We start from the raw sequence: 24,717 nt of genomic DNA on the forward strand, positions 1-24,717 counted from the left end.
TCCTGATACAACAATGCTGACTGCCATATGGGTCAATGAATCGTGTCCTCTGACAGGAGTCAACAAACTATTTGTGACATTGTAACTTGAGGCTAACAAAAAACTGTACAGAAACAAAATTGTTTGATTGGCATAACATAAAAAAAATTAGGATTAGGAAGTAGGGATTTTTTTTTAATATAATGCTGTAAATTGCATTTGACAAAGACCTTGAAACCTTTTCCTTCTTTTTTGATAAATTAAATCATTTTTTTTATTTTTGTAAAACTTTTGTTTGTTTCGTTTTTAAAAAAAAAAAAAGTCGGGCTAATTTTTAGGGTAGGTCGGGTTATGCCAATCAAACATTTTTTTAGGCCTGTCTTTCAAACCTGTATGCATAAATTTGTGAAAGCCAATACCTATTGCATAGCCCTATGCTGGGTCTTTTTTACATTTTTTTTAGTTATAAGAATAGCCAAAATTAGCACAATTTTGTCTTGTTTAGCTGTTAATTAGCTTGTTTGACTAAAAACCTATATAGCATTATTAGTACATAGCTTTTTTGCAAAATGTTTGAAAGACAAGCTTACAACTTTTTATGCACCATTCAATTAGCTTTTATTCAATATTTGACAAAGTAGCGATAAATGTGAAAAATCATGAATCAAATGTTGCTAAATATTGTCAGACCCAACAAGTTTTCAACTTCCACTTGACAAACCATAACTGTTTTGAATCAGTCCATTTTGTGTAATTCACCCTTTGCCTGTACGGATCCGCCATCTTGCTACCAAAATTAGGTTCTCCCTGCAGCCCAGAAGGCTTTTGCAAAGCAAACGTGGTTATTAAAGCACACATTTGACAGGCCTATGCACACCCAACACACACTTTACAGGTAGAAACTTGTTTTGAGATGACCGTGTGATCGGCGTATGGAGTACGAATTAATTAATTAGTTAATTAATATTAATTAATCAATTAATCAATCAATCAATCAATCAATCAATCAATCAATCAATCAATCAATCAATCAATCAATTAATCAATCAATCAATCAATCAATCAACCAATCAATCAATCAATCAATCAATTAATTAATTAATTAATTAAATTAATTAATTAATTAATTAATTAGTTAATTAATTAAATTTATTTATTTTATTCTTTACTGACTTACTCACTCGGGTATGGATGGGTCTGAGAAGGTATAGGCCTACACGTTTATTATTTTGTTTTGCTTGTTGAATACAAACTGTGAGAAGGACATTTGAAAGCAAAAGAACTTTTGTACAAGAAAACATTATTTAAAAAAAAATGATGTAGGTTACAGAAAACAATTTTTGTTAAGTCACTGCATCTGAAAATTCCAAGTGAATGCCGATTTTCTTGGGAAGGAATGATGGTATTAAGGGGTACTACACCCATTGCATTTTTTGCATTTTGTGAAGAAATGAGAAAAGAAATTGGACAAAGTGGTATGCAAAATGAAGGGAAAATCTTCTCGTTCAATTGGTGGCATCAGTATCAATGAAGCGTACATGCTTCTAATGATATAAGCCAAAAGGTGGTACATCACTGATGTTTTAAATTCACTTCATTTTGGAAAGCTTACTATCAGCGGATTTCGTTAAAATTTTGGATATGTGTTGCTAACACATTAGGGAAATAATGTTGATATGTAAAATGGGAATAAGTGGTCCCTGATTTCTTTTATGACTTCATGAACTTGGTGCTCCACAACTATCAAAAAACGAACCGGTTTAAATGCTTCTATTTTCAATGTTGAGCTATAATTTTGTATTTTGAACTTGCGACACTATTTCACTGAAACTTAATTAAGCCATAGGTAACAGGTTACCACAACCACACTACAGCAATGTTGAAAAAGATTGTATTTTTTGTCACCTATACCCCACCATATTAGGTAGTTTTCTGTAAGCTTCATTTTGTGATTTTGGTAACTATTTTATATTTATTTGCCCAATCCATCTCAACTAGGCAATCTAAATTGTACTCACCATTTACATCCCAAGGTATTTTAGTATATCCACCTCACACATTTCCATTATATATCCAGTAACAGACAAAATATCAAAATTGATGCCTCATTATGACATGTATGATATCACAGACTATCACATGTATTCAAAATTGATGCCTGAATTTGACCTGAACCAATTGACCTATAACCTGACCTTTGATGACCTTATAGCCTTTTTTAATCTCTTTTCCTAACAATACATTATAGAAGATAAATACATGGTGTAGTATTAAATTGTCTATGTGGAAGAGATTAGGCCTATTTAATTTATTCAGTGTTATAATCAGTGAGTACATTTCTATAGATGGTATAACAAAGGATTTAATGTATTCTATTCATGTACCCTACTTGAACATGTTGAAAAGAATAAATTATGGTTTGTTATGAAACACGATCTGAGTTACTAGGATACATGTAAACAAAAAATATATAGGGCTAAAATGACTTACTATACAATGGTTTATTAAGCACCTTTTTTTTTTTTTTTTTTTATTTTACATTATCCGTGCATATATCGCCTAGCTATAAATGAAAAAATATTTTTTTAGACCAATCAAACCAATATATGGGTGTAGTACGCCCTTAAACAAAACTCAGTTTTCATTTTATCGATGAATCCAGTTGGAATAAGAAGGATACCCATAATTTTAATGACATTGTGTATGAAAAAATAATGTGCAATGCTCGGACCGGAATAACGCTATGAATAAAACATAATTGCCCAAACAGGCTGTCCCTGAAAGAACTGTATCGTCAGAAACCTAATTGTTTGGGTATTTTAACGCCACAACTAAACATAACTAAATACTTGGTGTGGTTGAAGAATAAATCAGCTACCTTTTGAATTTAGACAATTGACCATACCGTTCTTGAAATATAAGAATTTTACGAAACGCCCTCATTTTCAAGTCTTTCCACATATTTAAATATCAATCGATGATCTATATTCAGAGTGCTAAGGCCATCTTGATTTAATAATTTGCTTCAAAGCCCCAGCGCGCATTCGTAAAATCCCCGGGGTAAAATCGCCTGTTTTTTTGTATTATTTCAGCTGGATTATAAATTTCAGGGTTTTTTCCGATCCGCTGTTTTTTTTCCCTGATCCACCACACAAAGATCTCAAGTCTGACATCGTCAGCGTCAGATGTCAAAATAACCTAAAGCATAAATCTCAATCAAAATTCTTCATCTTGACCACAGTGCAACCTCCTTGATAGATGAAAAGGTGGTATTCTTGCCACAGATACAAAAAATTAAAAAAAAAAAAAAAAAAAAATTAATTAAAACTGTATTCCGTAGTAGGTTTCACTTGGGAAGGGCTTTGAGACAAACTATTAAGGGACGCACCATTAGATTCTCAGGGGGGGCATGGGAGTTTGGGTCAGGCAGAATTTTTTTTTACGCCGCAGAAGGCGGCGGAATTTTTTCGCCTCCGAGAGCACCAAATTTTTTTTTTCCCGCCATCGGCGGCGTAAGTTTTTTTTTTTCAATTTTAATGTAAATTTTATACAAAGTTGGGTGGGGAAATTTTTTTTTACTTATCAGTGAGGCAAAAAAATTTTTTTTCGTCTCACTAGTGGGCAAAGTTTTTTTTTTTTTCATCTCACTAGTGGGCGAAGTTTTTTTTTTTTCAAAAAACTCCCATGCCCCCCCCCCCTGGAAATCTAATGGTGCGCCCCTAAATTACGATGGCCTAATCACTGCATTTCATCAGTGCATGATGCGTCTGTTGTCATTGATAGACAATGGCGGCACCAGGAATTTTATTGGGGGGGCAAAGTGAATTCGGGGGGGGGGGGGCAAAATTGACAAATTTTGCCCAAAATTGTCGCAGATAGTGGAAATATACAAAATTTGGGGGGTTTTGCCTCAAAAGTGGGGGGCCAAACCATATCAAATCCTTTGTCAACCTTTAGACAAGAACTCTCCAGCACGAAATGTCCCATTGCAATTCATCCACAAAAGTTGCCAAAATGGGGTCATTTTTTGTTTAATTCATCACAGCATGAACATTTTGGAATGTATAGGCCTCATCAGGTACCAAAATCGAGCTAAGAATATTCTCCATGCTGCTAGACTATTTATAAGTCCAAAGGTTGGGGGAATGAAAAATATTTGGAGGCAAACTTTTTTTTTATTTGGTTTGCCCCCCCCACCACTATTGAGGCAAAAACCCAAAATTTCCACTTTTTATGCGGCAATTTTATGCAAAATTTGTCAATCCCCCTGAAATTCACTTTGCCCCCCATGCCCCCGAAAAAAAATTGTTATCGATTTGCTTGAGAAAACTATAACACATAGTGTTCAATAGCCTTCTTGTGATGTGGCGGTAGTTTTAAAAGCATGGGCTCTGAACAAAATATGATGTGTGCGCATACTGCCAGGCAATGATGTCAGAAGTCCACTCATCTCTAAATGACTTCATATTTTGGTCTCCCCCTTTTGCATAAGAGACTTCTGTTTTCTGAATAGATAAATAGTGTATGGAAACAAACAATTTACACATTTCTCTGGTTTGTATTCTGAGTATGAGAAGTGTTTTCTGTTTTTAGTTTTTTTCATTCACTTTTCTGAAATTGCCAAATTGTTAAAATGTAATCACATTCTGAAATATTATATTTTTGAAGACACACATTATACCACTCATGTGATTATTTTCAATGTTTAATAACATTTTATTGCAACAAATAGGCACAAAACAAATTCATAATCTTACAGCAGACCACTTAACCCAACAGAAATAAATATTTTTTAAGATAATACCCTAGAGACCAAAGAATTTAAGAAACCAAAATAACAGATCAAATCATTCATTAAAATAACCAGGTCAACACCGTCAAATCCTGTATGGTGCCCGATGGAATTGCTTTGGTGCCCTATATTATTGGTGTCATACTAAATCAACTGTAATATATGTACCCCAATTAGTGCATGCACCTTCAAGGAAAGAAATCCAGGTAAGATTTACAATTCAATAGTCTGTCATAAAGTGTTATTATGCACAAATGTAATATCCATTTATAATGTGTGTACATCTTGACACAACCATGTTTATTTACAACTTCACACAAGCATAGTCAATCAAGCTGAAAGCATGTGTGAACCATGCTTGAACTATGTAACTTCTCCTAATAGAGGACACTGACTGCTCAGTGCCAGAAGTGGGTAAGTGCAATAGCTGCCATGTGTATCATAAAGTGTTATGCACAAATGTAATATCCATTTATACTATGTGTACCATTTATTTACAACTTGACACAAGCATGTTTATTTACAACTTCACACAAGCATAGTTAATAATCAAGCTGAAAGCATGCTTGAACTTTGCAACTTCTCCTAATAAAAGAAAAATTGACTGCTCAGTGCCAGAAGTGGGTAAGTGCAATAGCTGCCACGTGCAGATGAATACCGTATTCGTCCGAGTGTAGTCCCACGTTCGAGTATATTCCCCCACCCCCCATTTTTTGAAAAATTCCAGAAATTGTAAAAAAAAAAAAAATTATTTTTTCGGTTTTGGAGTGTCCCTGGACCTAAATGCTAGGATTATTCATGGTTGACCTTAAAAAAATAATTGCATGATGTTTTGTGTTTTTAATATGAAAATTGATAATTTGTATTCATGTCATACTCTATTAATGATTTCGAAATGCATTGAATTTGAATGCATTTTGAAATTTAAAAAAAAAAAAAAATTCAAGTATAATCCCACCCCCCAATTGTGAAAAATTTTCACCTAAAAAACGGGTGGGACTATATTCAGACCAATGTGGTACATTGTAAATTGCCAAATGTTCACAGGGCAGCTATTGCACTATACCCACTTCTGGCACTGAGCAGTCGAAATGAGCATTATTTCCAACAGCACAACTGGGTTGGGTCCTTCAATGGTTAGGTTTTCATTTTATTGCTTTATGCATTTCACCCTACAAGCAACACCAACAACTCGGTGCTATAATGTAAGCACACACGGTATAATTTCTTTCATAAATTTACAAAATATTTACATACAGGTATCAATATTGGCAGAATAATTTCACAAGAAAATAGACTTATCTATATGTTTAAGTAACAAAATCTTTGTGAAGAACACTGCAAATGGACAGAGTTCTAAATAAAATACATTGTAGATATTGTCTACTAGCTAGGAGTAACAAAATCATGTATAAGTGGTAATTTTCACATACAGTTATTTTCGCGATTTGGAGTGTGAGACACATTTTCGCGATTGTTATTTTCGCGATTGCTCAGTTCTTCCCTATAGTTGTAATACGTACATTATTGCATATATTCGCGAAGGGGTTATTTTCGCGGTTGAAGCTCTAATAGCGAAATTCGCGAAAATAAAACCCTCGCGAAAATTACCACTTATACAGTAGTCTAAAATGGAAGCGCTCCAAGATGGAATAAATTTAACAAAAGTTCAGCTTTATTGTCTCATTAATGGAAGAACATAACGTCGCTGGGCAGGAAAAACCTCCTATGTGTTATTGGCCCCTGAACATGTGTAAAGCAAAACCTCCTATGTAACCTATTGGAAGTTTTGTTATAAACATGTTCAGGGGCCACAAGCACATAGGAGGTTTTCCCGCCCAACAACGATAATATAATATAATATAGTTTCTTTTGACATGACCAAGACAGAATCTACTAAAACAAGTAATCAAATGAAAGCTTTTATATTGGGGAAGATGAAATATATACATATGTAACTGCTTTTTTTCTTTCTTTCCCTTTTGTATGACATTTTCTTTGTAACACAATTTTTTGTATTGAAAAGGGAAAAATATGACACATTCCTTTGTGAATGGGGGGGGGGGAACATAATATGCTGTGCTGTTCTCTATCCAATTCTGTTCCAATTCACAAAGGACATACCACTGCCATTACAGGTATCTTCAAGCAAAGAACACCAACTCAACAGTTTGAACAGCTTGGAACGTCTCGAAAATCCCAACTTGCAACTTTACGTTCATTTCGTGGCAGCAGGTCACATTGTACTTATGTTTCTTTCCCTTTCGTATGACATTTTATTTGTAACACAATTAAGAAAATATTCAGATTTTTTTGTATTGAAAAGGGGTAAAAATGACAAGTACAATTACAATGTGCTTAGAACCAAGGACTTTACAGGTCATGAAAAATGATAGGCAGTTAATCAAATATGTTTGAAAATGGAATCTTGCAATGGGTGATTAATATACATAAATGGATGGGTAAGGCCCATAGATGATATCATACTCATCCCACAATGCATTTCTTCCCTGTACTGATGATCTGATGTCACTATCGACCCCTGTTGCACATAGCAAATCAGTATAGGGAAGAAATGCATTATGGGAAGTGTACGGCATCTTCTCTGGGTAAGGTCAGTATAGATGTGGTGGCAAGTGGCATGTGACATCATATAAAAAATAATTTGCCGGCAGCTGCCATCGTTCTTTGCTTGGCAGAATCCAATTTTGATACAATATTGGATGGCTGAGCATGATACCATAACATATCGGTTGAGTCATTAAAATATCGGACGAGCCAACGGCGAGTTCGATATTTGTATGACGAATCCGATAGGTTATGGTATCATGCAAAATAAGCCATCCAATATTATCATTTTTAGGCTTTCTTAACTCCTAATAACCCTGAAAACATAATAATGTTATGGATCGGTTCCTTTAAAACTTGTGCCAAATCAGACAAAGGGCAAATTTGAATTGAAATGGTCTTATGCTGTGTTCCCTGCAACATATTCAATGTTGATATTGCTGTCATAACATCTATGCAGTTTGATATTTTGTGTGTGTTTTGCCACATGTGATGTACAATGAACTAATGCATTATATACTACATCGCCTTTCTACATTGTAACAGTTTTTGTGGATGTAATATGCAGCCAACGTCTTAATGTCAATGAAAAGTAGTATGCATTTTACATGCACCCATGGAAAAATGCACGTAAAAAAGCCACTGTATAGCAAATTGTTTTCAAATGGAGTCACCCATTCAGGTAGCCCCATTTGAAATTCACACTCCCTGTGTGGAAAAGAAAGGTCATGTCTTCTATAGACATTTGTTTGCAAAAAAAAAAAGTCCCAAGAAAAGAAAAATAACCATTACGCATTACGCCCACCCAAGTTTAGTTTCTGTCCGTTTACAGATCAATTTGGCAAGGAATCATCAACTAGACTGTGAAAATAGAAATTTTAATATATTTTCAGCCTCAGGAGAGCTAACATTTATACCATATCATCATTATTATTGCTGCAAGTATGTACAACATAAAAAGAAGCAGATTTGCCATCAAGGTGATGTTCACAGTATATAGAGATCGGATATATTACTATACAAATATTTACATATCACACACACACACACATTATAATACATTATAGATAATTGTTACATCTTTTAACATTAATTTAATAATGTATTGCATAGGTACTATACAGTAAATATTTTCATTGCAAATATAGTGTCAAATAGTTTGGATTTCAAATTCTCAGGACACATTTTACATTTTTTGGACGGATTTTCAAGACTTCAAGCATATCTTTAAGTTGGTCCTACATAAATTTTACAAATATAGTGAAGTTTATCACAATAAAGACAAACTATATTAATTTAATAACTGTTTATAAGGTATAATACAGTAAACATTTTCATTGCAAATGTAATGTCAAATAATTTGGATTTCAAATTTTCTGGACGGATTTTACATTTTTGGACGGATTTTCAAGACTTCAAGCATATCTTCAAGTTGTTCCTTCAAAAAATTTGACATATAAAGTGAAGTTTATCACAATAAAGACAAACTATATTAATTTAATAATTGTTTATAAGGAACTATACAGTAAACATTTTCATTGCAAATATAGTGTCAAATAATTTGGATTTCAAATTTTCAGGATGGATTTTACAATTTTGGACGGATTTTCAAGATTTCAAGCATATCTTTAAATTGGTCCTACATAAATTTGACAAATATAGTGAAGTTTATCACAATAAAGACAAACTATATTAATTTAATTGTTTATAAGTAAACATTTTCATTACATATAGCAAATGCAGTGTCAAATAGTTTATCACAATGAAAGAACAAACTATTATTGAATAGCAAAAAAAAATTGAATAAACATTTTGAAGTGACTTGCCAAGGTTTTTGTAACAAATTATAAAAAATATCCACTTCAATGGAATTCAAGTTGAAACTAGATATGACAATTTCTTGATACACACTGCATATACATAAATTTCAGTATTATGTACATTCTAGCTGTGATACATTATACAACACCAACACCCTTAATAAATCAAGAGTGTTGTCTTCAAGTAATCACATTATACTATAATTACAAGAGTGTAACTGTTCCAACACAAAAACCCACACATCATCTATTAATTAATCATCCAACTGGCAGAGCGCAGCTACACCTCTATTAATCCAGTGAGCCTGAGGCCTATCCGATGGTAGTTCCATCAACATGACAAAGTTAGTGGAGTGTCCTGTAGTTGACAATGTTCCTCTCCTAGCGCTGGTCTTATACACCGGACAGGTATAGGTGGGTGCCGGTTTGAAATCCGATTTCCTGCCCGGTTTGAGCCATGTGACCGGTATCGTGTCGAAGAGGATCTTGGGATTGGATTCGTTGACCTTCATGTTCTCACGATCCCATCTGGCGCCCTCTATGAACAGACCCTGTCACATCAAAAAACAAAAAGGAATTGGTTAATATTCTTTGCATTGGTCCATATCATTAAGGGTTCACAAGACTAATATCTTTTTCATAAACCGTCACACAGTATTGCACTTTGTCTCAATAAGAAAAAAATCCAGTTAACTTGCATTCTGGTCCATTCCACTCTCACCCCTTCCCGACTTGTGTATAAAGCGGGGACACTCACCCCTATTGTGTGTTTTTAATCGACACACCAGGGACAAAATGACCGATTTCAAAAACATTTTTTGATGGAATAATTGACCATTTGGGGTCATGACCCCACACCTGTGTAGTGTCCCCGGTTTTTTTTATTGCATTTTAAAGCTTTTTAGCCATAGGGGATGCAGGTGGTATAGTTCTACAACCGGGGACGCCCCGGTTGGCAGATGTCCCGGTTGTGTGATTAAACACACAAAAATGTCCCCGGAAGTGAGCATTTTCAGGCGCAAAAAGCTTGCACATGTAACACATAAGTAAATCAGGTCTACTGCATGAATCTATTGAATTCCATACACCCCTTATAGAAGACATGACCTTAATCTTTAACACAGGGGATGTAGATTTCAAATGGAGTCACTCATTAGGTAAACCCATTTGAAATTCACACTCCCCCTGTGGAAGATTAATGGCACATCTTCCACAGGTGGTGTATGGATTTCAACTGGAATAGCCCATTGGAAGACCAGGATACTTACATATACATATGCTCCATCCTCTGGTTTGTGGTCTACCTGTTCTTCATAGCTGGTGATTTCAAACTCAAAGCCAAGATGATCTATCGGGATGGTGTACTTACGAGCGTAGTTCTGGCTCACCCCTGTAACACAAAACACACATAGATTATTAGTGACTAGTCAGTTACTGGGGATTTTATTGTGTTGCTACTCTCCTTTCTGTGTTCTATAGTCAAAGAGAATAGACCCAAAGAGAGCTGACTCAAAATGGTAAATTCGTTTTCATTACAGTGTTCCATGATAGTAATGATGTGGTAATTCAGCATATGAAGAAGGTATTAATCAACTTTCATACTACACTGGTAATGAATGACCACATGATCTTTGAAGATTTAGCTTGCCTGTTGCTTTTATTTCAAACCTAAAGAGACATCCAGGAATCTAGTGGGGATCATAACCTCCTTTATGCCCATGGTTCTACAGAGGATCACAAAATAAACCTATGCCAAAAATTCCAGTTCATTTCTAATATTTCGTTTAATTTTATGAGTATTTTTGTATTTTTGTATATTTCAGTTCCCCATAGACCACTGTAGATGGTGTTTCATAACAAATATCTCATTTTATGAAAAAAAAAATGAGGGCATCCGTCCCACAGAATCTCTGACTGTAAGGGAAAAAAAAAGATGTTTGCTTGACCGACCCTAATTTTGGAAATCAGAAAAAAGGGTGTTTTTTTTTTCTATTTACTGTACAAAAGAATACCAACCCTAATTTTGGAAATTCCTGAAAATTTTTTTTTTCTTTTCAAATTTTTGCATTCTGAAGATGTAAAAAAAATGTATTTTAGAGTTTTTGTTCAACATTTTAGTTGTTTTGTAATGTTAATTCATTTTGACACCAAAATTGTCTGATTTTTCATATTTTGAGCCTTAATTAATTACAAACAGTAGAGTAAAAAAAAAAGAAATCCCGACCGACCAATTGTTAAAATTCAATTGAGGGCAAGCAAACAATTTTTTTTTTCTTGGCCTAATAAGAAGTACAGAATCTTTCAAGATTGAAAATTACTTACCGGTTAAGAAAGACTGTGTGAAATAGAATCCAGACAACCAGAATACATTGGGTGAACCAGTGTCTACCCAATCCTGAAGGAATTGTAACCTAGTGCACAAAATTAAAAAAGTTTATCAAATCATGACAAAATGTTCTCCAAATGGGCTATTTCAGTTGAAAGCCACACACCTGCTTTGGAATTCACTCTTTCAGACAGCCCCATTTGACATTCAAACTCCCTGTGTGGGAGATTAAGGTCTTGTATTCCATAGGGATGTATGGATTTCATCTGGAATAGCCCAATATTTAAATTAGATTTAGCTGACATTTTGTTTAGATCATGGTCACCAACAACTGATTTAATATTTTTCCCCAAACAAAAATAAATTATTTCAGAAAGTGGATGAACTGGCTCTTGCACACTGTTAAAAGTATAATATAAAAATATAATTTTAGCTTTATGCAGAAATTTCAAATAATTTGTGTCATATTTAAGCAGCAGAGAACAATGTCTTCTCCAACCAAAATTTTTTTTTACCCTCTTCACATGGGTGTCGACAGCAGACGACAAGTTCCAAATTTTCTTTAAAAATTAAAATTCACAAATTTCAGAATATAACATTTCCATGGCCAAATTCAGAATCAGCATGTAAAATGTAAAATGTATTGAAATGAGTACAAACAAGCCCAGTATTGGTTCAGTGGTTCTTGAGATAGCTCTTGACATTTTGAGAAAATAATTCAAATTAAGTTCAATCCAGCATGCACAGCTAATAAAGCATATCATATAAAGGACCTCACCTTGCAAGTAAATCAGCAACATAACCACCCATAGGTTTGAGGGATGGATATGACTTAGCAGCCCACATGGCTGGTACCTTGCCTATCAGCATACTATCGAACACATCTTCCAACTCAGACGACATCACCACCAGACCTTTGATGGCTTTCTGGATGTTTCGCAGACTGTCGCGCACTACGGCGGTGAGCCGATTGAAACGGATCAGTTCTTGTCTCAGGACGGTGTTCATGGATTCCGAGTACATGACTGGGTACTTCTCCATCACCTGTATGTAAGGAAATCATGGAACGGTTAGTAGTTTTCTGGCTGTGATGGTTTATTGTGGTTTTAATAGGGTGTGCGCTTCTTGGTTGCAAGTCCCTGATTGTTGCTAAATGGTTTATATGGTGCATCTTGTGCCACAGTGGTCAGCGAATTCCTGTATAGTGTGCTGAGGCTTCTGGGTTTATGCCTGTGCGCATATATCACTGCGCTTTTTTTTAGTTGTCTATAGTAGAAACTGTTAAGTTATATTTTGCATTCTCAAAAGTAATGTCACTTTTCTATGATCTTTATGTTTTTAAGAGTAAAATAATTTACAGCACTGGAAATCAACATCAATTGAGGCTACTAAAATTAATTTGTGTACTTTAGTTAAAAAACATTTTCATCACATTCTTTTAATACAAATGGGAAAATGGCTCATCTTCTTGAAGAACTTTTGATGAATAAATTGATTGATTGATTAAATCAATCAATCAATCACAACAATCAGTTGGTCAAACTGACCAGCGGTGGACATTTGGCCAAAAGAGTGTTGATTCATAGTATGTCAACTGTATCTAAACAAGTGAGCAAATCCATTATATACTTCATTAATATGTTCTTGTTCATTGATTGGTTAAAAGTGGATCACATGACCAAAAATAGTTCTACCATCAGTACTCCTATCCGTAAATAGTACCTCAAAGCCGTAAATAGTATTTCCAATGTCCCGGATGAGCCGTAAATAGTACCTCCAGGCCGTAAATAGTACTTTTGACCATGCCTTCGGCGTGCGCGCATTCGGTGCGACGGAACAGTTCACGCACGCGAAACTGCCATAAGCGTGATTTCGCGCTGCTGTAATTGGTTAGCCCGATTTTAGCCTATTCGATTTTGTTGAAGGGCAAATACAGGTTGTGCTTAAATTGGTCGTGCTGCTCACTCGGGAAGAGAAGCGGGAGAGTCAAAACGTCAAATAATTTTCTTTTAACCAATCAATGAACAAAGAACATATTAATGAAGTATATAAAACAAATATATACTGCCTTTATTCGAAGTTCTGGTTAAAAATATGGTCCCTCGTTGAGATCAATTAATTAAGTACTATTGATCTCACCTTGGGCCCATAGTTTTAACCAGAACCTCTCATGGCAGTATATATTTGTATACTATTGCCCCTTTAGATTTACAGCTTGAGTAATCTCTGGCACATTTTTTATGATAACTCAAATGTTCAGCACAGTTGATTAGTGCCTTGTATGTCAAAAGGTAACTGTTAATTGGTCAGTACCTCCAGGGGATGCTTGGGGACTTGTGGTTGGGCATTCACATAAGGATTCTCTTGACAAGGTAAGATTTTTATGTCTGTTTAGCTAGTCCGGTCAGACTGTACTTTTATTTATTTATTTATTACATCTTCTTTAGCCTGGGGATACCCAATAAGTGTAAACACTGTTTTCCATGGGTGCCCAGAGGTCAAACAAAATACATCAAAAGGTTAAACCATTACATATGAAATATACAACTTACATATTCCAGGTTGAAATCATCGGGTAGTTTAGACAGGATATCAGTGGCTAACTCCTGGATGGTTTCTGAAGGTGATTTACCCCCTCCTCCTGACTGTCTTGGCAAGGTTAACAAAATGCCATCAAATAACTAGAAGAAAAATAAAGCAGTAACCCAAATGAATATATAAATGCACTTCATCAGTTTAAAAACTAATCAAACAAATAAGTATGCAAACAAAATGTTTTACAAATATAAGGGTTACATTAAGCTGGATGGTCTGGACCGGTGGCAATTGGCAGATGAAAATATAGTGGACCACCAGTCCTATAGATATCAGGGTCTTAGCTACATGTAGGAAGTTTGATCCTGAAAACATAAACAAGACCTCTGCCGTTCTAGGGGTTCAGTCAGTTCAAATAGCCTTCATTCAGCCTTCTGGTCTTGTTTTGAGTTCACAGAACTTATTTTCACATTATTTTTAGAATTTATCATATGTCACAGCTATTAATTTTATCGGTCCTAGGAGCAAACCAGTCCAAAATGATGGGTGGATGGGTGGCTAGCTAACAGCCTGATAGATGTCATTGTTGGGCCTGCTGGCCAGTTGTCTGTGGCTGATACAAGTGCTGCTGTTTTTACCAACTAATCTTACAAAACTAAGAGATTGTATAGTCATTTCATTGCCTCCGTAAGTCTGTAAGTGTTGAATATGACCAACTATACGGCCATCGCATGGTCATCTTAATGCATGCTTTAATTAGCGAATACGCTTGCAAAAGCCTTCTGGTGCATTGCTAGAAAAGCGTGAGAAACAAAAATGCACATTTTGGGCATGCGTTTGTAGTGAGAACCTTGTTTTGGCGGATGTGTGTAGAGGGTGACCATGACAATGTTAGGTATTATATCACTCATACATAAATTCTAGACAGTTCATTGGTTGATTGCCATTTATCATTTTTACTATCACCCTCTCCGTGTGATAGTCTTTACCATCATAGTGCTCTGCCGTAGTGCGCCTGCGCCAGGCTGTGCGCTGACTCTTGGACTCGCCGATTTAGTTATGGGGTGGACCCCGAAATGTGAAGTATATCACGGCAAAACATGGTGTTGTGTTTATGAAAAAATGTATTGCCTACCTTAAATAGTATTTTAGTAATAGAATTTATGCATGAGTGATATAAAACAAATATTAACTGTCATAATTGGTGCAATGGTGAAATATAATCACGAGGTGAAGATGTATTGTTCCATTCCACTCGCCGTTCCGGCTCGTGGAATGGAACAATCCATCTTTCACCTCGTGATTATATTTCACCATCACACTCATAGACAGTTAATATTTGTATAATATTAACCCCCTGAGCACTACCTGCCGATCTAACATTGCCTCTGATTGGTCAATTACGTGATATCTTCACTTAAATCACCAATCAAAATGGAGCTTTGCAAATAATTCACCCTAATTTTTTTGCGTGGTAAAATTATTCTAACAATGTTGCTAATTGGTCCAATCGACAATGAAAACTTCTTTTTGGCCAATCGGCAGGTAGTTCTCATGGGGTTAATACACATTACTTACTGATTGTGTTTCTTGGTTGTCCTTTGTGATGTCTGCATTCTCATGAAGACCAAACACCTCAGGGTGTGGAATTATGGGTAGACTACGAATATACTCAATGTAGGTGTTATATGGCCCATGATCGGGGCAGAAGTAATCGCCACTGTCTGAAAAGCTGTAACAAAAGAAAAACAACAACATAAAACAATGTTATTAATAAATTAGTTACTACCTTGGAATTTTCAGATGATCCATATTTGACATTTTTTAAGTTGGAGCTCAAATTGAAAACCAATTCTGGGATATTTGGAGGAAAATGTAGCCAAAAGTCGTTGAGATGAAAAGAGAGTTTTAAAAGGGGGTCTTGAGGGTGGTACATAGTATGATACCCATACTACTTTGACTGCTCAGTACCAGAAGTGGATAAGTGCAATAGCTGCCCTGTGAACATTTGGCAATTTACACACAGTATATTGTACTCATCTACACATGGCAGCTCCACATGGCAGCTATTGCACTTACCCACTTCTGGCACTGAACAGTCAACTTCCCAATGGGCTATTCCAATTGAAACAATTGAAATCCATACACCTCTATGGAAGACATGACCATAATCTCCCACACAGGGCATATAGATTTCAAATAGAGTCACCCATTCAGGTAACCCCATTTAATATTTACACTCCCTCTGTGGAAGATTACTTACGGTCATATCTTCCATAGGGGGTGTATGGATTTCAACTGGAATAACCTGATGTCAGTACTATATAGCAATTAGATGCAACAATTCTACAAGCCATCGTAAGGAATAGATTGTTACAGACAAACAAAAGCTTACTTATATCTTGCCGTGTCTATGAGGTCATCGGAGTAGAATTTGGAGAGAAGTGACAGTAAGAGTCGTCTGTCTTTGTCATCAGTTACTCTGCCTCCGTAATTACATTCTCCCGTCAGGTATGTGAGGGCATCAAACGGGATGTCTTCATACTCATTCAAGAACATCTGTGGAGGAAAAATCACAAAAAATTAGAAACCAGTGCTGTGCCACAAATTAAGCGATGTGGCAAGTTTGTTTTATGTACATCTGACATTTTCAAGCTAATTGGACACTGTGTTTGCAAAACAACAAGCACCTGGTTTTTTAAATGAGTCAGACATTTTCAAGCTAATTGGATGCTTGTGGGAACATTACGACAAGCGCTAGTTTGTTGACACATAAGCGTTTTCAAGCTAATTGGGCATTTGTGCGAACAGTAAGACGAGCATTTGGTTTTTCGATGCTCATCAGGCACTTTCAACCTAATTGTACATACCGGGTAAAACGATGAAATGCCAGTGATTTTCTTCAAGTCAAATTTTTACCGTGCTTCAATAAGTTTTAAAAAAACTGTATCTCAGAAGTAAAAAAATCTTATTTGATTTTGTTTGCAAATATATACAAATTAAGTATTGTTCCAGCTAAGCCTTGCATCTTGGCTTGACAAGCCTTTGCATCGCGGCTTGAGATTGGAATTCCAGTTTCCTTTCTCACGAAGTAAGGGCTAAGAGTAAAATTGTACAATTGTGTTTGGGTGTGGCCTTCTCTCCTTTCTCCTTTTCCTTGCTATTTTCTTCCATTTCTTGCTTTGTTTATCAAAGCTATCTAGGCCAGCATGCATTTTACTAGCCTACACTGGCTATCCAGGCTTGTGCTTTTTTTTAGTATGAGCTTGGGACGGTCCATGGATTTCCCATGGCTTAGTATGTGTCCCTCACGGACCAACCTGGGTAAACAAACAAACAAACAAATGATGCGCAACTGGTATGGTGCTTTCAAGAGTTGGTGCATTCAGCGGCCAGTGCTGTATTCTCCTGGTCTAGCCCTTTTAAATAGTGGCAATGTTGTGCCAAAACCAATTCATGACTTCAAAACTTAACAAAATTCTCTACTCACCAATATTTGCCTCATACTGATTCTCATGTCAGACTCGTTGAACTCATATGGAATATTCCAGCCAAGAGGACCAAACTTTCTCCTCTCTTGGACCAAAGCATGGAAGAAACAGAGTCCAAACAGAAGTTTTCTCCATTCGTGTGGCTAGAAAGAAGGAACAAAAAAGAAAATAATTAACACATTTGGTCATTTAATAATTAACGCTTGTATACTCATGGTTATTATTTTTTTATAAATCATTGTTTCGCTTAACATGTCAATATATACTTGTTCATAATTGTTCTGTTGTTCCATCAAACTCAATGGGTAGGCCTAACAAAAGGTTTGTTCGCCCTTTCCCAACCGACCCCCAAAAAAAACCTCCAAAAATCATCAGCTTTGTTTTTCAAGTTGTACAAACATTTTTTAAGATGAAAAAATGTATTTGTAAAATGATCAAAATCATTTTTTGACATCAATTTGTTCTCTATTCAGAAACTGAATGGCCAATTTATTCCATATATATTAGTTAACCTAGAAGTGTGTTACAATTACATACATCTGATTTATGAACCAGATGTACAAACATTTTTTAAGATGAAAAAATGTATTTGTAAAATGATCAAAATCATTTTTTGACATCAATTTGCTCTCTATTCAGAAACTGAATGGCCAATGTATTCCATATATATTAGTTAACCTAGAAGTGTGTTACAATAACATCATCTGATTCATGTACCAGATGCAGACATTGTGGTCCTGTACTGTGAATTTCAATTAATATTCTAGACATGGAGAAAAACACAAACAAGTCGGACACCATCTTACCTTCTTACAACTTTCAAAGAATTCCGGATCAGAGATTGGATCTGTTAAGTAAGATCTCATCATATTAGCTCTTAATCCTTTAGGAGGTTCATTGGTCATCTTCACACCTGTTGGTGGAAAAAAGATGTAACAAATAAAAAAAGGAAAAGTATGAAAACTGCAGAAAACCTCACATTCAATGAGCTAAAAGAAAGCACCAAAAAAACTACAAGTTCATATCAAGATACACCTCCATTAGAATGTCACACTCCCTGTGTAGAAGGGTAAGGTCATGTCTTCCACAGGGGGTGTATGTATTTCAACTGGGATACCCTCAACGCCTCTAATGGTCAAACATTAGGGCAAGTTAGCGCAGCGGTAATTCCCTCGCTTTGCACCACTGAGGTCCCGGGTTCCAGCCCGGCGCCGCCCAAGGACTCATGTGCACTTGGTTTATCCCGATTCCATGCTCGCTCTCGCAGGTTTTCTCCGGGATCTCCGGTTTCCTCCTGTATCGCAAAAATCAGTGATTAGTTGTTTGGTTATCCAAAACTTCCTTCACCCAATGGAATTTGGGGAGCTGCACAGCTAATTGGTGGATGTTACAATCTAAATGCGGATAGGTGTGCGCCATTCGGCAGCAACCTAGTTGATGCGATCTGATTGTGATGATTCACCATTGCAGCGAAATTACAGCGCTTTGAGTCCTCTAAGATCTGGAGAAAGCGCTTTATAAATCCAAGATTTATTATTTATTTATTTTATTCTTCCTGTGGACTTCATCGTATCTTCTCTACAATTATGTAAAGAGACTGCTACCTTACTACTACCATTATGGTAAAATAACAAGTATACCTACCATTCTGTAATATAGACACAGGGAAGGACTCTGATGGATAACTCGTCAACCACAGCCTGAATTCCTTATGGGTATTCTCTGGTATGATGACTTCCTCACATATCTTCTCAAGTCTAGGCATCCAGCTGGTGGCAAGATGACAGTTCTGCAATACCACCCATGTACCTGCCTTCAGAGCATCGTCCATCATCTTCTCTGCAATAGGTCCTTGACCTTGACCTAGAGGAAGAAAGTTTAGTAAAATATTTAAAATATCTGGACCAATAAATCAGGCAAGAACATGAAATGTTTGACTACATCTATAAGCTGACTAAAAACCCACCATGTTCTACAGGCAGACGGACGGGTTGTTTGGTTGGGTGTTGGGTTTTTTTTTTTTTTTTTTTTTCTTTGGGGCATTTTTTTTTCTGGAGGCTAAAATTACCCTAAAATTTCACCAAAATCTGACAAATTTGAAGATTTGAAATTTATATCAAAATATTTGTAAAATTTCTGGTCCGATAAATCGGAAAAGAATATGAAATGTTTGACTACATCTATAAGGAGACAAAAAAAACACACACCGTTCTACAGGCGGACATACCTTTCAAATAGAGGTCGGTCAGGCTTTTTTTTTTTTCTGGAGGCTAAAATTTTAATTTTAATAACATATTTTCTAAACATTTTCAGCCAAAATTAAATCAATTTTGGCCCCATAACGGCTGATTTTACATGATTTTAGCAAAATTTAAAAAAAAAGTAATTTCTCCAAAACGCAAATTCTGGGTCGGTCGGGCCTGTAGCTAACTAAGTAACACTACAGTTGCGATGAATGTGTTTATTTTACTTTTTAAATGTTTACTGATAATAAATATATAAAATCCATTCATTCAAGATTCCTACCTAGAGATATCGTCTGAATCTTATTACCGCCTTGATCTTTATCCTCCGCAAACTTAAGAAGACCCGCCATTGGATCAGCGCCAGGGGATAGCACAAAAACCAACGGCGCACAGCAGTGAGAATCGGCAAAACTTCCTGCTAGGTCAAAGGTCGGTGGTTCGATATAAGATTGACCCATGTTGTCCACGATGAACTGCTGGATAGCAGGAACGACTTTGTCTGGACGCATTGTTCGTAAGATGACTAGTCGCGTGATGCCATCCGTTGCGTCAAAAGGATGGGGGTAGGTCTCCTCGTGCGGGGTTGCTGAATCGTAGACTTTCTTCCATTGTTGGTGGTTGTCACGGAAGTCTGTGATTTGAGAGTAAATTCATTATCTAAAAATTTGAAATACTTGGAAGCACAGGTTTGTTCATTGTATCTGACACATTTCTTCACTCTGTCCATCATACATTCTCTCTGTGTGTAATTGCAATTATAGATGAAAAATTGATCTGTGTTATTATTACACATTTATGACAACGCCATTTCCAGTGATGAATTAATATTTTGAACTTGGGGTGCACTTTTGCACCCCATTTTTGAAATCGTTGAGATCATACAAATAATTTGGTGTATACGTCGACAAGATTGGAGCATTTTCACATTTTTACCCGTGCGTGACCTTTTGTGGCCTCCAGAGGTAACTAGGGGTCAAATCTGAAATGTCTCCACATCTTAAAATAAATAATTGGACCATGTACTTCATGTGTGGACACTCTCATGCTTTTATCACAAAGTGCACAATGATTCAGTTTAGCAGCTGTACTACAAATTCAAAGACTTGAGGTGTGCAATACTTTCAGAATTCAGAGAAGGTTTTGCAGGTCTGAATTTATCACAACAGACTAAAGAGCATGCTATAGCAAAATTTCAAAGTGAAATTTGCATCATTTTCTGCTGTTCTTACATTTAAATTTGCCATCACTGAAATTGTCAGAAAACAGGACTGTCCCTCTTTTCACTTTGGTAAACCCCAAATGAAGGACAGTCCCTCAAAATGAGGGACAGTTGGCAGGTCTGTATACTTACGTTCAAAGAATCCAGGCAGTGTAGACAGATTAGAGGCGCGGACAATCTCAGACCAGGACTTGTCAGTCAGCCATTCAGGAGCGGGGTTTGCGTGAGGGTTGTCCATACCGACACCACCGGTCAACAGGAACCGCCACTCTGGATCATCAATCTTACCCCTATAGAAAATATGAAATAGTTAATAATAAGCAGATGTACACATCATCATTGGTTGTTAAAAAGCGGTACAGAATGGTTATGTTCAATCAGTCTATGTCATGCCCATGATTTGATTTGTTGAACCAAGCAGGAACTTTGTTTCAATAATATTACAATTCACACTTTACATATAAAAATGAGTTCCAAGGATTATGGTAGCGATATTAATTTAGGCGACGAAAACAACACACCATTTTACGGGCCGATACTTTTCAAGAAGGGTCGTTCGGTCCAGATTTGGGTTTTTTTCCTGGAGGCTAAAATGACCCTAAAATATCACTGTAAGCTTGAAAATTCTGGCATATTTTGAAAATGTTGTGAATTAAAGGGCTGATTTTACATGATTTTATTAAAATTTGTTGCTTTATGGAGAAATTAGCAATATGCGCCAGAGAATTACAACATGTGTGTTAATAGGCATTTCTAAGTGATATATGTTGCTGGATATTTTAGGATATAAATAATGTTCAAGAAATTGAACCTGGGATCTTCCTACATTGAAGTTTTACAAAATGATCGAACATCAAAGGTGTACTTACTGACTTGTCATGATTCCAACACACAGAATAATAGAGAAGAGAAGTTTGTCTTTTTCAAATAGTGAACGGCAGACATTCCTGTAAATACTGTCAGTGAAGTGGTCATTCAGGTTCTCAATTCTCTCGTCAAGATCTGACGACTTCTTGCTGTTTTGTATGGACTGAAAAAAGAAGAAGCAGAACAGGATGATACCAACTGATGAATAAACTTTATCTTGATATGGATTTGAAAATGGACAATAAAAAGTGAAATAAAACTGGTAACATATGATCTGTTAAAGGATTGGCATACAAGTATTTAAAAAAAACCTTCCTTGTGAAACAAAATAAGCCTGAAAATGTAGTTTTCACACTTGGAAATAACAAAGAGAAACGCATGAAACAAAAATTTTAAAAATGAACAGTTCTCAGTAACAAAAAAAAATTACAATGACCATTTCTCAGTGAAATTTGTGATTCCTAAGATTTTACCTCATGGCTCAAAATACACCAAAATGTTTTGAGGGCATTTGGGCTTTAAGGCCTGAAATTCCAAGGGCCTTATCATTTTTTGCAATATCAAAGTTGAGATCAAAGATAGCTAACAGATGTACAAGGGAAAAAGATGCTGCAGATGAAATACGTCTGAAAAACACTCTAGTTAAAGGAATAGGATGCTTTATTGACTTGAGTGTCTACATTTCACATCCTGCAGAATAGCATTTGGCTATTCCAGTTGACATCAATACACCCCCTATGGAAAACATGACCGTAATCTCCCACACAAGGGGTGTAGATTTCAAATGGAGTCACCCATTCAGGTAACCCATTTGAAATTCACACTCCCTTTGTAGAAGATTAAGATCAAGTCTTCCATAGGGGTGTATGGATTTCAACTGGAATAGCTCATTTTAAGCAGGCCCCTGGGGTCTACTTTACATACATTGGGCTATTCCAGTTGAAATCCACACTACCCCTGTGAAAGATTTTGGAAATATCTTCCACAGAGGGGGTATGTTTTTCAAATGTAATTGGTCAGAGTTAATCATTTTGAAACCCATAGTCCCCCTGTAATTATGGCTTTACCTATATCCTTCACATCTGGAATGAGTATTTCAAATGGAAGTTACCCAACTGTCTATTCTATTCAAAACTCATACTCCCTCTGTGGAAGACTTTAGCTAAATCTTCCACAGGGGTAGTGTGAAGTTTAAATGGAATAGCCCATTTCCAACCCTGTCTTACCTGTAGGTATAAATTAATGAACCACACCAGTGAATACTGATACATAGGTTCAATGTTAGCCAGGTCTGATATGCAGAAAAACAGCGTGGCAGAGTGGACGGCCACTGGCTTGTATCCACTACGAGTCTCATCTATCTCCTTTTCTGTAGCACTGGCAATCACCTGCATGGGAGGAGACAAAGATTAGTATTATATATTTAAAAAAAAAATCATGCTGGTTTCATACTTTCTGCTGCTTGTCGCTGAGCGGGGTGATGCTTCATCATGTCACTTGTACTTTTTTGTAAGCGGAGCTGCGTGTCGCTGAGCTGCACATAGCAGCCCCTGTATGACTCTGAAAGCCAATGCTGTCGCTCAGCACAGCTCTGTGCAAATTGGCCAAAACTTGCATCCTGTTCTCATACATTGGAGTAGCACCACTCCTGAGTCTACTCCTAGCGATCTGCTTCTTTGCGCAAAGCAGTGGAGTGATTGAGACATCTGCTTGCCGCTGGACACTGCTGGCATTTGTGCAGTGCAGTAAAAGCATCGTTAGATCAGCAGAAAGTATGGAGCTAGAATTAAAGTCTCTTTTTACACTACCTGTTAGGGGTTGTGCAATAATTATGTGTACCCCGGGTGGTGAATTCTCAAAATGGTCTGCCAAAATCGCTGCCCCCCCCCTCTGGCCGTGCCAAAAATCTTTGCCCCCCTTTGATGTGCCAAAAACCTTTGCCCCCCCTTTTGATGTGCCAAAAAATCTTTGCCCCCCCCCTTACACATGCTAGATTTTTGGGAACCTGAATTTAAAACCTTAAATTGTCTTATCACATAATGCGAGCGCAGCGAGCAGGAAATTTTGCATATTTGAACGTGTTCCTAACATTTTCCTACACCTTTTTAGGGCGTAATATAGAAACGGTGCCCAAAATACCTGTGCCAAAAATCGCTTGCCCCCCTTTCAACCTGCCAAAATTGCTTGACCCCTCTTTCGAACTACCAAAAAATGCTTGCCCGCCCCCCTTTTGGCCTGCCAAAAAAACCTTTCCCCCACTATAATTCACCACCCCAGGGGTACACCTAATTATTCCACTACCCCTTATGATGTTATTGATCCATTTTTGCACATTTTTCTGTCCAGGTGTAGCAGTTCAAGAAAATACTTACAGAGAAATCAATATTACACTACAACATCAATATTTTCTTACCTGTTTAGCAGTGATCTCTTCAGACAACGTCTTGGACGACGACAACACCTTGATGGCCATCTCATCCTCGAGAATATTCCCTTCGGACGATGACAACACTTCCAAGATTTTATCCTCAATCTCCTTTAGCTGCTTCTTGTTGGCAGCGCTCTCCAAGATCAGTTGGTTCTTCTTCTCTTCCAGTTCTGGTTTCTCCTTGGCGCCACTATTCCAAGAAGCTGGTCTTGAAGACCCAGAGGGGTGATCATGAAGTTTACAAGTACAACCTGTGGTCAGGGGATGGTTAATAAAATTTCTGGATTAATTTTTGTCATTTAATATTTGATTAAATATGAATTTTACAGCACCAGTTTGCAAAGTTCTTGAACTTCCATCAATGATATTTCAAATTACCATACAAAACACCACTTATAGACGTTCGAATTTCATTTGCCATCCTTATACATCGCCCTCATTCAACA

General features: G+C 36.5%; 2 protein-coding genes across 2 annotated transcripts in view; one reads left to right on the forward strand and one right to left on the reverse strand.

The window, feature by feature from the left end:
• LOC140164937 (L-serine dehydratase/L-threonine deaminase-like) overlaps window positions 1–24,717 on the forward strand; it is a 117,895-nt gene that overhangs the window by 43,533 nt on the left and 49,645 nt on the right. The window lies entirely within an intron of this gene.
• LOC140164939 (dynein axonemal heavy chain 3-like) overlaps window positions 9,098–24,717 on the reverse strand; it is a 99,557-nt gene continuing 83,937 nt past the window's right edge. Inside the window, 16 exon segments of the mRNA XM_072188337.1 lie at window positions 9,098–9,710; window positions 10,428–10,549; window positions 11,482–11,570; window positions 12,264–12,529; window positions 14,038–14,166; window positions 15,599–15,752; window positions 16,416–16,579; window positions 17,511–17,654; window positions 18,318–18,424; window positions 19,156–19,374; window positions 20,038–20,388; window positions 21,109–21,266; window positions 21,846–22,006; window positions 23,070–23,231; window positions 24,257–24,459; window positions 24,462–24,522. Coding sequence (XP_072044438.1) covers window positions 9,414–9,710; window positions 10,428–10,549; window positions 11,482–11,570; window positions 12,264–12,529; window positions 14,038–14,166; window positions 15,599–15,752; window positions 16,416–16,579; window positions 17,511–17,654; window positions 18,318–18,424; window positions 19,156–19,374; window positions 20,038–20,388; window positions 21,109–21,266; window positions 21,846–22,006; window positions 23,070–23,231; window positions 24,257–24,459; window positions 24,462–24,522 — 2,787 coding nt within the window. The 3' untranslated portion in view covers window positions 9,098–9,413.

Source organism: Amphiura filiformis, chromosome 11, assembly GCF_039555335.1.
Source record: "Amphiura filiformis chromosome 11, Afil_fr2py, whole genome shotgun sequence".
In the NCBI taxonomy this organism is placed as follows: Eukaryota; Metazoa; Echinodermata; class Ophiuroidea; order Amphilepidida; family Amphiuridae; genus Amphiura; species Amphiura filiformis.